The 16,660-nt window shown below is 48.8% G+C and overlaps 1 protein-coding gene across 1 annotated transcript; it reads left to right on the top strand.

The window, feature by feature from the left end:
• The first annotated feature begins 461 nt into the window (after positions 1-461).
• MYD88 (MYD88 innate immune signal transduction adaptor) lies at positions 462-15,302 on the top strand. The gene is made up of 5 exons (XM_056334305.1): positions 462-1,212; positions 5,921-6,052; positions 8,345-8,525; positions 9,555-9,646; positions 11,658-15,302. Exons 1-5 carry the CDS (start codon positions 873-875, stop codon positions 11,810-11,812), a joined length of 900 nt encoding a protein of 299 aa, XP_056190280.1. The 5' UTR covers positions 462-872; the 3' UTR covers positions 11,813-15,302.
• Positions 15,303-16,660: the final 1,358 nt, after the last annotated feature.

The following is a 16,660-nucleotide window of genomic DNA, read 5'->3' as shown; positions in this document are numbered from 1 at the left end:
ATGTTTTAAAGCTTTAAAATTACCAATCATTGGGCAATTAAAAGTTTTGCTGCTGGAATATTTGATCTTACTCGTTTCCAGAGATGCATAGATAGAGAGAGACTTCAGAGGACATTCTGTTACTGTGTCTCCTACAGTACTTTGGAGAGACAGAAAGTTCCTCGTGAAAACTGCCCTGGTGTCCTTGCACCACTTTCGGTACCAGCCTGGAAGCTGGAAACTGTAGCTGAGAACTGTTTCGTACTCGGCATCAAAACCCAGTTGAAAACGGTTCGCTGGCCAATTTAAGCATCTTACTTTTATGCAGAATGTTGTACTTAGTGGAAGGGTTTGGGAACTCGCAGACAGCCGTATCTGTGCTGTCGCGGAGCGCTGTCACCGGCCGGGCAGCCCGGTGTGAACGCCTCCAGCCCCAGGCAGCCCTCCCTCTGGCTCCGGGTGTTACCGCCGGGATGCAGCTGGGCCTCTAGTGCGGAGCGCTGCCGCAGGGCTCGCAAGCCTCCGCGGGCGCTTAGCGGGGCGGACGGTTCCGGACGGGCCTGCGCCGACAGGGACGCGGCGAGTTCTGCTGCAAGCGGGGACGAGCCCCGCGGATCTGAACGCGGGCGCTGCCGGGGCCGCGCTGATAACGCCAGCGCTCGTAGTACGGGGCGGCGGGGATGTAGCCGCCGGGGCGGGGGGTCGGGGGAAGCCTCCAGGGCCCGAGCGCCCCCCCCGCCCCCGCGCTGCGCGCCCCCGGGGAGCCCGCGGCAGCCCCGGCCCCAGCCGTGCCCCCGCGCCGGGCGGAGGGCGGGCGGCGGCGCGAGGCGGGGCGAGGCGGGAAGCGAAAGGGCCGCGGAGCCGGCGGGGGAAGTTGCGAGAGCGGCGCGGCCATGGCCACGGCGCCGGCGGGACCCGATCCCGGCCCCGGCGCGCCGCCGCCCGACCTGCACGCCGTGCCCATGGTGGCGCTCAACTACGGCGTGCGGCGCCGCCTCGGCCTCTACCTCAACCCGGCGGCGGCGGCGGCCGCCGACTGGACGGCGCTGGCGGAGCGGCTGGGCTGGGAGTACCTGGAGATCCGGCGGCTGCAGGCGCTGCCCGACCCCACGGGCGCGCTGCTGGAGGAGTGGCCGTGCCGCTGCCCCGGCGGAGCCACCGTCGGCCGCCTCCTCGACACCCTGCGCAGCCTGGGCCGCCACGACGTCCTGCTCGACCTGGCCGACAGCGTGGGTGAGGCGCGGCGGCACCCCCGGCCCCGGGAGGGGGGAGCCCGGCCGGGCCGGGCCGGGGCTGGGGCCGGGGGCAGCTCGGGGCGGCGTCCCGCGGCCCTCCGGCTGGCCGGGGTGTCCGCAGGCCGCGCAGCGGCGGGGCCCGGCCGGGCTCGGCGCTCCCTCGGAGCCTGGGAGGGAGGGGAGGGGAGGGGAGGGGAGGGGGTGCTGGCTGCCCGGGAGGGAGGGAGGGGGGTGCTGGCTGTGTTTGGCGTTGCTGTACCATCCCGGGAGCTGATGCTAAGAAAAAAGCCCACGCACGCAGAAAAGCCGTTCCCAGGCTGTGGAGTGGCCTCCTCGGAGCCTCACAGAGCTTCCAGGAGGGAAGTGAGACGCGTACTCCTACCTCTGCTAACCATAAGCCCTGCGAACCCCGTCTTACCGCAAACCTGCACTAACAAAGCTTCAGTGTGTCCAAGGATGCCGTGGGCCAGGTCAGCCAGGAGGCAGCTTGTGCTGACACAGGACAGGGTGAAAATTACAGTCCAGTGTGACAGGAAGATATTTACAGGGAGAGATGAGGGTTGTGTGGAACTGGGTAACGGAAGGGGAAAATAATTGATAATGGAAGGAAAAATAATTCCTTGCGTACCGAAAAAACAGTTGAGATAGGTTGGTGCGAAGTATGGAGGTCCTTGTGCTGCTTTGCTAACTTGTTCTTTATAGACTCTTCATATTCTTCACCCTCACAGAAATTCAGAGGGAAGCCAGTTGTCAGCAGAAGGGGAGGTTCATTGCCGGAGGATTTCCAAAGCCAGAGGCTCCATTGATGTCCTGTGTTGTATAATATAGGTTACTGGGCTAGTGATGAAGAAATAATAAATCTCATTTCCTGTTACTCTGGGAGATAAGTGAAGAGGTAGAGAGCCTGACTAAGAAGCAGTGGAGGACTTCCCTCTACTCTGGTTGTTCTTCCTACTTAAGGACACACTCTGAACACCCAGTTTTGGGAAAGACAAAAAGCCTGGTGTGCTTTGTGACCCACTGATCAGAGGTTCTTAACAAACGGCAGAAGCTTCCAGCTGTGCAGGGGAGCTGGGACCTCACAAAGACGTTGGGCACCACCTAGGCTGCTTCTGGCCCTGAGTTCAGGAGCTGGCCCGGTGGACGGAGTGTGGTGGGTGGTCTTTGTCAGAACCTGAACAGACAGTTCTCAATAGCAGAATAAGTGGGAGGAATCTGAGCTTCAGGAAAGTCACAAGTTTAGCCCAGTGGTAGGTCACGCTGATAAGGGGAGACGAATGAATTCTTGGAAGAAAGACCCACTGAGGGCTGTTCAACACAAAAGTACTGCCTCTGCCTCAGGAAATTCCTTAACTGCAAATTGTCCAGCAAATAGATTATAAAAATAGGTTGTAGATTATACCCAAAAGATAGATTATTTTAGGAAAATATCACTGTATGCTTATTTTATTCTTATGTTCTCCCTTAGGCATCTGGTTTTGACCACTGCTGGAGACAGGATGCTGGGGTAGATGGACCCTCAGCCTGACCCAGCATGGCCATTCCTCTCTTTTGTTACTTTTGGCTGAAGGTTGCAGGTAGGGCCTGTGACCGGCTGCTGGCAGTTTGAGCTCTTGCAGGACTTGGAGATACTTCCACTCGTAAGAGGAAAGGAAACGAACAGCTGCGTGTACAGTATTTCCTGATGCCAAGGGCATCCATGTGCACGCTGTTGGGACACCTGCAGTAGGATTCAGCTCAGAATCAGAAAACGTCAGTACGGAGGTTTCTGCGATCTGTGCTCATCATAGGAAGTGCAGATCTGGGGCACGGTTCGGCTGCTCACAAGAAGGCATCTCAAGTCATTTGAGAGGCATCGGGGTATCTCACGTGGCCTCTACCTTCTGATGGACACAGACCATTCATAGGTCTGCTGTCATACCTGCTGGCCCGTAACAGACGTCTCGGACACTCTGGAGTCTCTCGAATGACACCTGATGCCTTTGTGTGGGCAGGTGAGCCAAGCTGCTTTGGGATGCAGCATCCCTGTCAAACACAACTCGTCCCTGTCAAACACAACTCGTTGGTGCTGTGCAGCTCCAGAGGATGTGGTTTGTGGTTTCTGCTGCAGGACCAGTTCTGTGTCTTCTCCGTCATCTGCTCCATTCCTGGGTATGCTTAGGGTGCTAAAGAGCGGTGTCTCCTGCAGCCCTGAGCAGTTCCACTTTGGCCGCTCTGTACAGCAGGGCCGTATTTAGGAGCTCCCCTGTTGCAGCATGTGGCGTACAGACTCTTGCAGGATGCAGCTTTTCCATCCCAGCAGATCTGCCCTAACAGGGATCTTTCTCAGCAGTTTATTTTGTTCCGCAATCACCTTCAGGGCTGTGAAGCTCTTTGCTTTGGTATATTTACATTAACTCTTTCCTGCTGAAACTTCATGATTTTTGTTTCTTCCTGACACGTTATAAAAGTGCTGCTTTCCTGCTTGACAGTTACTGGGTCTGTTCCTTCTCTCTTCTCATCATGCTAATCATTTTGCACTTTAGGTTTTCTGGTTTTAGTCTTTCTTTCCGATACCTCAGGTTTCTGTTTGACTGTGAGAAGAATGTACAGCCTGCACTGGGTTAATGAGATGCTGGGTGGAGTGGGACAATTTAGCTTGGAGGAGCTTCTTGCTACTTTGTTGTCCTGGTTTGCATCCTTTTGCTTTAGGGGCCTGCAAAGTCACCTCTGACCCTCCTTCGCTCTGGTTAACCTGTACAGCCAGGCACTGTTTTCAGCTGGGGACTAATTCAGGCCCAATCAGTGAAAGTCTTTCATCCCTTCAGGTTCACTGGGCCTATGGGCAGTTTTGGTGCGACAGGGCCCCCAGTTTGCACTTGTAATAAACCCACAAAGCTCCGGTGTTTTGTTTTGAAAGCTTTGCCCAGCCCTCAGGGTTATCCTCTGGGGCTAAACAGGGTCTGGGATTACAGCATGATGCCATCAAAACTCTGTGGGTCGGCTTGCCTAGAAGAATCAGGAGAACACTTGCGCTCATGAGAATGTGTTTCAGCCATGAGTGGTGCGGTGATGAGCTCTGGGTGCCAATCTGGAAAAACGCGGGTCAGGGCAGCGTAGATGCCACTTTTGCAGCTGGGAGAAGCAAAGGGAGAATGCAGGGAGCAAATACACTTAAAATGAACATTTCTGTATTGAGCAATAGTATTAGTGTGCCTTGAAATAATTGCCTGTTCTTGCCTATTGAGCAGTATTTCGGCTCGAGAGCCTGGCTACCTAAGGGGACCGTGGCACATGTAAGGTGGTGCCCATGTGCCAGTCCTTCCTGTGGAACTTGCGAAGCCGTTGGCCAGTTCAAAGCGGCTTCAATCACGATTTCAAAGACACAGACTTACCTGACACAGAATGTGCAGGCCTCATGGCAGCGGGCTTGTGCTTTAGTGAGGAAAGACCTGAAATCTGAACCTTCTGGTTGCTAAAGAATTCTTTGCTGCAGGACTGGGGAGGAAGGGGGAGGAGAGGGACAGATGGGAATGCCTCAGCCTCAGGAGAAGCCTTGATCAGATCTGACACCTTATTAGATCGGAGACAATCCAGTCACGAGATGCAAAACTGTGAGATGGAAGCAGAGGATGGGGCTTCAGGACCAGAAGTTCCTGCAGACCTGCTGGTTTCACATCAGGGCAGTCACAGCTGTGCTCACCGGGCTCCCACCGCGTCCTGCACTTCCAGGAGATTCTTCACTCTGCTGCTGCTGTACCAGTGATCTCTGTAGCTGTGCCAGCCTGGCCCTCTGAGTGATCAGTACTTTTCTGCTTTGTAATTGTTGGGGCTTTTTTTAACCTTGAACGAGAAGGCTTTAGGGTGTTTCATCTTTTTCTTAATTCCTGGTTTCAAATCTCCTTTTACTTTCAAGTTCTTCTGTAATTGTATATTTCAGAGTGGTAGAGACTGCAGTTTCTTGTCACTTCTCCGAAGACTTAACATTTAGGTTTATCATTTGTTTTTAAACAATATCTGTTTGTGATGAATCTGTATTCCTGTTCGGAAAATTCACAGCAGTGACTATGACAGGCCTGGTTGCCCTTCCGTTATCCCAGAGGGGAGGTACACACCCACTCTGCCAGAGATAAAGAGGATCCCTACTAGCTGTTGCACAATATAAAAACAGTTTCAAGGGTTCCTTAGTATTTTACACAGTCCTCCTGTGTGTGGTGAGTGTCTATACTCATTGTCACCTGCAGTTCTGGCTGACAAAGGCTGGTGGTGTGAATCAGCTAGCGTGTGTCTGCATTAATAAAATATAATAAGAAGACTTCTAACTGAGAGTCCCCTCCAATTATTTTGTTAATTTAAATATTCCAAAAAGCATAACAATGGGAGCAGACGGTAGAGTTGAGAGCTGTTCTGTATGTGATGCATGCTGTTAAGTGTACAGGGGTATACTAGAACTAAGGATAATAGGAGGAGATTGGTTAAAAAAGAATAAAAGAAAGTTCTTTAAACAGCAAGGGTGTGCTTCAGGAATTAATTGCTAGAGGAGGTTGTGGAGGCAGCATCAGGAGGTTCAAAAAGGGGTGAGAGAAATTCTAGGTGCCAAAAAAACCCAGACAGGGCATTTCCCTCTAATATCCTTGATCCATGAAATAGCTATTCCTGTTTTAAAGAACTCCAGCAGTGTAAAGCCACCGTCACAGCAGCCTCTTGCACCTTGTGTGGTTTTGCAGAGGAGGACTGTAAGAAGTACTTAAAAAGGAAGCAGGAGCAGGCTGACCAGCCACTTCAAGTGCCAGCAGTAGACAGCAGCGTGCCAAAGACATCAGAACTGATGGGCATCACCACCAGGGATGATCCGTACGGTAAGCACCCGTGATGACATTGCTGCGTGATACCTCATGTCAGAATCGCCTTCAGCTGCAGCAGACTCCCATGAGAAGTGCAGAAAACCTGTTTGCTTTCATTACTCCCCATGACATTTCATAACCTAGGTCAGAATGCTTTAGCTGGTAGTCATCAGGCATTTTCATTTTTCCTGTTCCCTAGAGCAGAGAGGAAAAGCAACCCCAGGAAACACCATACCCAGAAATGGGCTGGCACAGAGCCCACTGGACACGCATGGGAGGAGACTTCCCAGAAATGTGTCCCTTAGCACAGCCTGGCACACAAAGCACAGCGGGTTGGAGTCAAGGGGGAAGGATGTCAGAGCCGATTGCCTTGGCTACGCTGCCCTGCCTTCGGCAGATTTAACCACCTTTAAAAAGGAAGCAGGGTTTGAAGTACGGCTGGGTGTGAAGTCAGGGGAAAGAGGAAGCACAGTTCTCTGGGTGTGCGCTTGCTGGGCTATGTGCAGCTCTGCACGTGCAGCCGTGTGCATGTGCAGCTGTGTGCTAGGCTGCGTGCACAGCCTTTGGTGTTTCTAACTGCGCGCCGGGCTGCGCAGGCAGCTGTGTGCGTGCTGTCTGGGCTGCGTGCGCAGCTGTGGGCTGAGGAAGTGGACCTCATGTAAAGTTCTGTGACAGCTGGAGCAGCAGCTGAGGCTGAATGGAGATAGAATCACAGAATCAAAGAACAGTTTGGGTCAGAAGGAATCTTAAAGACCATCTAGTTCCAACCCCCCACAAGGGGCAGGGCCCCCTTCCCCCAGCCCCGGTGGCTCCCAGCCCCGTCCAGCCTGGCCTTGGGCACTGCCAGGGCTGGGGCACCCACAGCTGCTCTGGGCAGCGTGTGCTGGTGCCTCGCTGCCCTCACAGGGAAGGATTTCTTCCTAATATCTCATCTAAATCTCCCCTCTTTCAGTTTAAAGCCATTCGCCTTGTCTTATTGCTCCAGGCCCTTGTAAAGGGTCTCTCTCCAGCTTTCCTGTCAGCCCCTTTAGGTACTGGGAGGCTGCAATAAGGTCTCCCCAGAGCCTTCCCTTCTCCGGGCTGAACAGCCCCAGCTCTCCCAGCCTGTGCTCACAGGGGAGGTGCTCCAGCCCTCTGAGCATCTCAGCTCACCTCTTTAGATGCTCCCTGGCTAGTCCGACTTTGAGTGGCCACCTTTGCTGTACATGGGGACATGATAAACCCTCCCCAAATGTCCCTAGACCAATATGCTGGTGTTTGTACATGGCAGCTTTACCTGGTGTGACCCCCAGGTTAGCGCTGTGCTCTCAGCACCCTCAGTTTGATGGACCCAGCAGACAGTTACCCTTCTGCTTGACTGGATGCTTCTTGGGTGGATCTGCCTGCCGGGTTCATATTTTTCTCAGCAGCTTTTTGAGCCTGACCTATTTTTTCACTGTCATAGGCTTTAACTGGCATAAAAACTTGAAAACATGTGTAGTGGCATTGGTACGGAAAAATATAATACAGTGGGAAACTATTCAGCAGTATTAAGGCACTTAATTACAAGAGACATTGCCCTTAAAATGTAAAACACTAGTATTTAGATAATGGGTAACTAAACAAGAGCTGCCAGCCATTAACACCTTGGGAAAACGGGGCCATTCACTTCAGGTATGATTTCAAGTACCCAAGTTTGACATCTTAGCCATAAAAATTTCAGGTTCCAAATTTCAAGGCCTGCCTTGTAGCTCAATGGATGGCAGATGTCAGGACATTGCTGGGTGAAGGGCCTGCAGGAAGGTTTTGGTTGGGAAGTTTGAATCTCTGTCACCTGAACTAGAGAACCAGGACACAAAGCCACAAAGATATTTCAGATGTGTAACTGCCAGTGAAATCCCAGAGCATCGGGGCTCTGAGTTGCATCCTCTGGGGTGCAACCCTACTCCCTCCGGCTCTTCCCAGGCCTCAGTCTCCCTTCGACTCCCTGGGGCTGGTTGTTACTGCCCCTGCAGATTTTGCACGTCTCAGCTGCCCCTCCCCAGCCACTGCCAGCAAACGGGGGTGTATGTATGTGAATAGCCTGGACTGTGAACCGAAGCGGTCAAGGCACAGACATGTTACCTCCTGCCAGCCCTGTTACGGACAGGAGTCTGGGCTGAAGGGTAGCTCATCTGGTAAAATGTTAAATTGCTTCCACAAGTTTGGCCAGAGCTTGTCTGTGAAAGCTCCTGATTCTGAGTCCAAGTCTGTGAGAGCCAGTGAAAGTTCACTACAGGAGTTAACTTCATTTATAGAAGATGACAGCTAAATTTTTAATGGTTTCAGGGAGCGGAATAGAGATGTTTGATGCCTTCATCTGCTACTGTCAGAAAGACCTTCAGTTTGTCCAGGAGATGATCAGGGAGCTGGAACAAACAGAGTTCAAACTGAAGCTCTGTGTATTTGATCGGGATGTCTTGCCAGGAACGTGTGTGTGGTCCATCAGTGGAGAACTTATAGAAAAGAGGTAAGTGAACCGTGGCTGTTTGGGACAGCTGAGTGTAATGGAACATTATGCTCATTTTACCATGATGTCTGCAGTGTGGTGCCAGTGAAGCAGTAAAAATCTACAAAGATGTCTTTATGGGGTTTGTTATGCTCTTGGCTCAAGAAGGAATACTCAAGCATTCCCAAACACATCACTTCATTGTGTTCACAAGAGAGACGGCACTATAGTGAAGCTGCTTATATCTGATCACTTTTCTTTGTCTGGAATATCCTGCAGTCACATCCTTGGAGGTGATCTGGACATGAATGCAGCTCCAGGCGGAGTTAGCTCCACCCCACAGTGTGGGGTTTGAGGGGACAGCACTGGTGTTGGCTCTGGCACTGACTTCAGGAATCCCTCAGACCTATGTGGGACTCAGGGGCAGTGGAGCTGTGAGGCATAAAAGCAGCTCCCCAGATAGGGAGTGAAAAATCCCAAGGCAGGTGTTTGGGTTTTACCCGTCAGCCTTTCAGAGCATTGTTCAGAGCATTCAGTGCAGCCTTGTTGCCTTCCATAAAGAGCCTAACATGTAGTGCAGAACCAGGCACCTCGAATGTAATCAACAAATTGGAGAATAAAGCTCAAATGTATGAAACCAGGTGAATTCACAGTAATATGAGTACATGAAAGCTCAGTCCAGTTCATTCTAGTATTAAAAAGTACTGGTTATGTTCAGTCAATAAAGGCAGTGCGTAAGCAGGTAATTAAGATGGCATTGTTTGTAATATATAGATAGAGGATCAACCAAAGACTGCACAGACGATCTGGACTTTGCTGTTTCCTCTTTTTTTAGTATATAAGTGTGTATCTGTGATCAGGTTTTTGTGTGTAACGTAGCGCTCTGTCTGGCAGTAGCCCTTGCTCTGTAGTTAATTCCTGCTGGAACACAGCTGGTGGCTTCCTTTCTCCACTGGAGCAATTCAAAGGAATACATACTTTTACCAGTGTGAATGAGAAGCATCCCTCTTGACATTTTATTTTTTTCTCCCCTGACTGCTTCATCTTCAGGTGTCGGAGGATGGTGGTTGTCGTTTCAGATGATTACCTGGAAAGCGATGAATGTGATTTTCAGACCAAATTTGCTCTTAGTCTTTCCCCAGGTAAGATTTCACAAATACCCCATTTAAAATTGCTTATCAACATTATAATTTTAATTACAGTAGCATCTGAAGCTCCAGCTGAGATCAGTGGGCACTGTACTGTTGGGCTCTGCACAAATGCAAAATGAGGGGTAGTCTCAGATGTGTTTAAATAAATTAGATAAATACGGGTGAGAAAGGAGAAAATAAATAACTGAGAAGTTACAGAACAGGTAACTCAGTCTCAGACCTGGGTTCTCACCACTGACCTACCTTTCACGTGCGCAAAAGTCCACCCAGGCCTGGGGCTTGCCCTGGGTATGATGTCCTTCACTAAGCAAACAGTCATTTGTCACTATTAGAAGCAGCCATTAAAACTCATGGTGGCTTTATAGTTTTGTTGTGCAGGCAGGGACCTGGACTTGGTTCCTTGCCCTGCTGTTGACCTTCTGCATGACCGCGAGCGAGAAGCTTTTCTGTCTGTGCTTCAGTGCTTCAGCTGTCAAGTGGGCTAATGCTGCCTGCTTCAGAGACATTGTAGCTGCATGTCAGGCTTGTGAAGTGCTTCAGGATTCATATGAGAAATATGCTACTAAAAAGTATTATAATAAAATTAGGGTGTGAGTAAATGCTGGGAATAGGGTAGCAACTAGCAAACACACAGCTTTTTGCAGAGATGCTTGAGTATTGTGGATAGGTAAACAAAATATGGAATGAATGTTCAGCTTGGATTGGAAAAATCTGTTACATATTTTGTTCTGAATTGAAAAGCCATCAGATTACTTCTGTCAAGTCTGTTCAGATTGCTTTTCTCTAGCCACTAGCTATTCTACACTTGAGTATGTTGCTGGGGAGAAAGTGCAGCATAGCCTAACAGTATGGAGCATACACAATATCAGTAGGAGTGTCTGCACATAAAATCTCTTTTCTAGATGAGGTATCTGACATGGTATTATAAGTGACATGCCAGAGGTTACGCTGGAAGCCAGTGGCAGAGCTAGGAATTGGCTTCATCTTCCTTGACACAATAGTTTCATATGATGGCCATTAATCCATTGAAAGCCCCTAGCATGTTGCATCAGCCCTCAGTCATCAAGACTTGTAGCAAAGTCCTTTTAGTTCTTCACCAGTTTTTTTGTTGGCGTCATACCTTTCATTAGAACATCAGGAAAAGAAATGTCTGTTCATATGTAATGACCTGAGCTCTTCCGGTAAAAACACGCCTGTAATTACAGGCTTACAGAAATCAGAGTTCCCTGTTTGCGTAAGCTAACTGGTGCACAGAGAGGCTTGGTGGCAAGTTCTGGGAGCTCCACAGATTACTTAAGCATCTGCTGCAGTTACAAAACCTTGGTTATTTGCCTCATCCAGGTCTCAGCACCATCACTTGCGCTGGGCAGCATGGTTCAGCTAGTAGTAGGTATCCCTGTGGAGAATTACAAGGGGAGAGGCTCCTTTTTAGAAGAGCTGCACCTTCCAGCAGTAGCATTCACAGGGAAAGTTGTCTCATCTTGTGCATGCCTCAAAAAAAGCAGTTCGTGTTAGCAGAGTGCTTCCTTGCCGCCCCTTGTTGGGTAACATCTGCAGCCTGAGTAAATCAGGGTAGAGAAACGGAGGTAACCCAGTGAAGCTGGCCAGCTAGAAGCAGGTTAATCTCAGAATTTTCTCTTCATACACACCTGGAAGTAGTTAGAACTGTATACTCCCTTTTGTGTTCCGCAAGGAACTGCACTCTGTTGGTTTTTATCTGCAGTACGTGAGGCCTTTATCACTCCCAGCTGGGATCAGCGCAAGCTGCCCTACGCATGCTGGACAGGGCCCTGCTGCGTGTTGGAGAGAGATGTTCTTAGCAGAGGGCTTGGGATCCAGGAACTTGCTCTCCAGGGTGAGAGCTGGTTGCATTATAATGAGATGACACACCATCAGGAGCAAACCTGGATCTTGTGATGTGTGTGCTGTGGTGGGGAGAGAATGGAGACAGGATCTGACTGTGGCTCTGAGTAACCCTCTGCCTGTGTGACCTGTCTTTCAGGTGCTCGTCTCAAACGGCTCATTCCAGTCAAGTGCAAAACCATGAAGAACGAGTTTCCAAGTATCTTACGGTTCATTACGATTTGTGATTACACCAATCCTTGCACCAAAAAATGGTTCTGGACGAGACTAGCAAAATCCCTCTTGCTGCCCTGATGCAAAGTCATGAGAGCTAGGTGCTTCCTGGTAATCCACCCTGGCTGTGCCTTCGGACCGTGGTGGTGTTCACGCAGGGTCTTTTACCGCTTCAGAACCTGGATCCTTGCAGTTGGTGTTTGGAGCCTGCAATGGGGAGCAAAGAATTTTCTCTAGCACTTTTTCATAAGTCGGAAGGGGAAGTAAAGCAACTGCGTGGGTGTTCCTGTTTAAGTCAATGAGCGACAGCATCCAGCATTTTGTGTAGTAAACACTTTAACTGAAAATACAGAAAATATATTTAAAGACTGAGTGTCTAATACAAGAAGGCTCTATTGTAAGCAGTTAATAAGACTTAGAGCCTCAAACCACAGGTTTTCTTAAATGTTTTCTATTATTTTAAGAGCTGTTTAATGGCTATAGTAACACCTAGGGTTGGTGGTTATTTTTTTTTAGTTTCCAGTGAAATCCCCTGGCTGCCCAGTGGTATGCAGATCTGAGGTTTCAGACTTCTGTTTCTTGCTTTGTGAATGGCCAGTGCTATGAGAATGACTGATTTTGGTGCCCAGCCTGCCCTGCCAGGGCCGATGTCCCCTGCCCAGCGCTGGAGCCCCACTGCTGGGCAGCACAGGGGAATGCGGGTGGGCTCTCCCCAGCCCGCGCTGGTTCTGAGGGCAGACAGTCTCCTTCGGTCCTTGTTTTGAGAAAAGCAGAAGCCTATTTTAATTGTTAAAGCACTGCAAAGGAATGAATGGGTTTCCCATTGTCTTTAGCAATATCTGCAGAATTAGAGCAATTATCCATGTAGTTATAACTAATGCAGAATTACTGAGCTTGATTTATTTTCTGTGGACATTTTCCTCCTCAAGGTATACTGCAATATTCCTGTCTTGTGTTCATTTACAGGGTAAATCCCTTGTCACTAGTGTTTTCTCAGGCAGTCCCTCAGATTTACTCTAAGCGGGGTTTTTTTGTTCATTGACAGCAAGAAATGTAAGGAAAGGCATGCTCTTGTACCGTGTTGGTCATGTCTGTCTCTGTTCAGGCCACATTTGATTAAATGACCTTATACTAGTGTTTTATATTCCCAGATCTTATTAAATATAGAGTCTTTTGTAGAAATTCAGTCTTAAAATAATGTATTTTCAGTGAAAGTCCTTGCTATGCAAAGTGCAGGCTGCTATTGCTCATTGACTTGACCAGGAACCGAGCTGTGCACCTAAGTGGGTCCAGATCTTAAATTGTTTCACCTTCAAAAGCCTTCCAAAACACATCAGCTTTTGGGATGCCTCAAAGGTACAGGGATAAATACTGAATTAAGAGCGTATTAAATTGTCAATTGGTCTGTTTAAAATATAAAGGTTAATGTTACATTAATAGGAAAGAGCATATTTTAATTAACGGCCACAATAATCACTGTATTTCTGTGACTAAGACTAGTGGCAACATTGATACTGCTCTGCTTGTTAGATTTAGCCCTGAATACTGCAGTGACTAGTGGATCTCATCAGTTCTCAATACTTGGGGGTGAGGGGCAAGGGTTCTGCCCAAAGTAGCATTCTGAAGTGACCTGTTGGTGTATTAAACAGATTTACAGTAAATATTTACTTTCTAAATTGGGAAGAGAGGAATCTTGCTTATGTATCTGCTTGAACTCTGCCACTTTGTTCATTACTTCAGCCACTGACTCATGTTGATTTTTCAGCTTAATGTTTTACTAGTTTACATTTTGAAGGTTGCATTTGGATGTGATTTTATTTTATTTTTTTAAAGGATTTGTTTTAAAGCATTACCAGGGCTGAGGTGCAGACGGAAATGCAGGCTCATGCCTTTCCCTCCCTATCAATGAATGGTCCCTTACCAGTACGTGCTGCACAGTCCCGTCCACGCGTGGCTGTGGGTTCCTCCTGGCTGACAGCCCGTGGCCCGAACACGGTGAAGCCTGTTCACGCACATCACGTTGGCATCAGGGGCCGTTGCTGGATAGGCTGAGCTGGGTGTTTTTCAGTCCCTCCTACAAATATAACTGCTGCCATCGTGCCAAGGTGACGTTTGCACCTTTCTGTCTTGCTAGAACAAGTGAGAAGTCTGTAGGCATGGGAGGAGAAAAGTTAAGCTGATGAGGGGTTTCTGAATAGCTTGTCTTCATGTCCTGTTGCCCTCAGGCCTCTCCTGCAGAAGCCGAGACAGCTGCTTGCCTCGGGGTTTCTACATAATTGTTAAATGTTAATTACTGAAGAGTTTCTGGAGGCTGCTTGATCCCCAGGCGCTCCCGGGGCTCAGTGAATTCTCATACTCTGGAGTGTCTATAAACATTAATTATGGGTCATTATTCGCAGGACCAAACCAGATTCCTCTAGTTTGGAGAGCTGAAAGGGCTGTGGTAACTAATTAGCGGGGAGCCCAGGCAGAGGCAGCGGCTCTGCAGACGCTAGAGGGAAGCAATGGCCCATGCTGGCACCCCGGGAGGGCTCCTGCCTGCGGGGTGGGATGGAGGAGGCGGCAGGCATGGACCCGGGTCTGGGGTGGAGGAAAGGGGAGTGGGGTTTTTTCCTCTGCCCGTTGCACCCTTTTCTAGGAGGCTATACCAAAACTAGCGAGATTTTTTGGCAGAATGAACCTTGTGCAGTGTCTTCTGCGTGAGTCCTGATGGGTGGTTTGGGACATGGGGTGTTGCAAATGATGAAATAAAAAATAGCAGCAAAAATAATGTTTGTAATAGATGATCTGGTGGTTGCCAAATAGGGAAGGTGCTGCTTCTGGAAGGGAAAGCAAAAAGAAGAGCTGAATTTGTAAATTTGATGTCCAGTAGATAAGTGGAATATTCCAATTAATCATGAAAGATGTCTGTGCTTCGGTGGGATCTTGTTACCACCCTGCCCCCTGTGCCCTGGCCCTTCTGTGTGCCTGGTTGGAGTGCTGGGCAAGCATCACTCTTGTTGGACTGTTGCTTTATTACAAGCAGTTACAATTTGTCTTACAGGTTAAAATAATTATTTTGGGGTAAAGCGAGGTAACAGCCCTAACACATAAAATATGTGCTTTACATATGTATCCTCTAGAGTTTATGCACTTCTGATATTTTCATATCTGTCTTGTCATGGTAAATTGATGAAGTGTGACATCTATGACTAATATAAAATCTAGGTATTGCGAGCACATTTCAGTGGCAGTGGTAGTTCTCCTCCCCTATTTCATGCTCAGTGGAAGGTCAAAATCTTAAACACCTTTAAGAAAGGGAATTACAAAACTGTGCTGTTACTGGGGGTTTTTTATTTTTGTTTCTTTCCCTCTCTGAAATTGTCCTAGATTAATCTGTTGGTACCAAATTGCTTATTTTTATACATATACATTTATATTTATATTACTTTCTATCCTAATACAAATCTGTAGAAAAACATGTGCTGTATAGCCATTCTGAAGATAGGCAATGATTTTGTAGTTTTTCCTCCTCAAAACCCCAAACTTTCGCTACTTTTGAAAGCATTTTAAAATAAAGAATTACAATGCAGCAGGCTGAAAGTACTTCTTGGGCATAAGAAAATAAATATTGGATCTCAAAGTGAAGTGTTAGTAAGAAATTATATGAGCTAGTTCTTTTTTATTTCTTCATGTTTTGCCTAAACAGCTTCCTCAGAGGGGGTTTTTGGCCATGCCTGGGAGAGGGAGAGTTTTGTCATGCCAGGAGGAAAATTGTCAAGGAATTGTACTTCAGATGTGTGGTTCCTCTCCAGGTCTCATTTTTGGCTTTGCCATTTGTGTCTGTCACCGTCCTGGACTTGCTCCAGCCCTAGTACCCAACAGGCTGGAGGGGATGGAGCCGGGGCTTGCTCTGCCCGTGCCTGGCGAGCAGGGATGCCGGGCCGTTAGCTCCTGCTCTGCATCCTTTCTAGAGGCCCCGGCAGGGGATATATTGCAGTGCGGCGATCTGGAGGAATTTGCCAGCTTTATTTCCTTTGGCTCCGAGTCAGTCCAAGCCAGGGAAATAACTTACAAACCCAGCAGCTGTCAGGCCAAGGCCCTGCCACAGGAAGAGATGAAGGATCACTGAATCATAGAAGTGTTGGTTGGAAGGAATTTGTGGAGGTCAAGGACGAGCTGCACTTCACAACAGGAGGCTATACGCTAAGCCACTTGTGGGACAATATCCCCTACAAAGTATATGAAGTAATGTCTTTGCTATGGCTACTATGAGTGAACATATGGACAGTGATATGGAAACCATCCCTGAACATACTCCGCTAGATAGAAATCGCTGGCGAGAGCAGCCTGCCAGGAGAGTCACAGAATCACAGAATGGTTTGGGCTAGAAGGGACCTTAAAGATCATCTAGTTCCAGCCTCTCTGCCATTCCACTACACCAGGTTGCTCAAAGCCCTGTCCAGCTGGGCCTTGAACACCTCCAGGGATGGGGTATCCACAGCTTCTCTGGAGTCCCACTCCTAGAAGTGCTGGCATCCCATCAGTTTCAGTGCCGCTTTACTCCACTCACCTGTTTGCCTGTTTTTGAGCAGTTAATGGGTTTTGCCCTTATCTGAGCGTGAGTGTACCTCCGAGTCAGGTGGGATCAGGGGGTCCAGCACAGGAGCTCTTTCCTAGCTGTCATTCCTCTTGTGCTAAAGAAATATTCCCGGTCCTCCATTTCACTTTGATGCAGGAACATCGGTGCCATTTCCTCGTTTACTGGAGGACAGCATTTACCTGGTGAAATTCAGTAACCACTGCCGAATGTTCTAAGCTTCAAGGGTGGAGGGTGAGAGATGAAATATTGCCCCTCGATGGATCAAATTCTGTTCTTCATTACACTGACACGAGAAGAGTTGCTTTATCACCATTGAGGCACTGATTGGTGCAGAGGGCACATTTACA

Source organism: Falco biarmicus, chromosome 4 (genome assembly GCF_023638135.1).
Source record: "Falco biarmicus isolate bFalBia1 chromosome 4, bFalBia1.pri, whole genome shotgun sequence".
Classification (NCBI taxonomy): Eukaryota; Metazoa; Chordata; class Aves; order Falconiformes; family Falconidae; genus Falco; species Falco biarmicus.
This window is presented reverse-complemented; position numbering and strand designations above follow the sequence as displayed.

Coding starts and splice junctions, on each gene's coding strand:
- MYD88 (XM_056334305.1), top strand. CDS start 873: ATGGCCACGGCGCCGGCGGGACCCGATCCCGGCCCCGGCGCGCCGCCG. Junction 8,526..9,554: donor GGAGAACTTATAGAAAAGAG/GTAAGTGAACCG, acceptor CTTCATCTTCAG/GTGTCGGAGGATGGTGGTTG. Junction 9,647..11,657: donor TGCTCTTAGTCTTTCCCCAG/GTAAGATTTCAC, acceptor CCTGTCTTTCAG/GTGCTCGTCTCAAACGGCTC.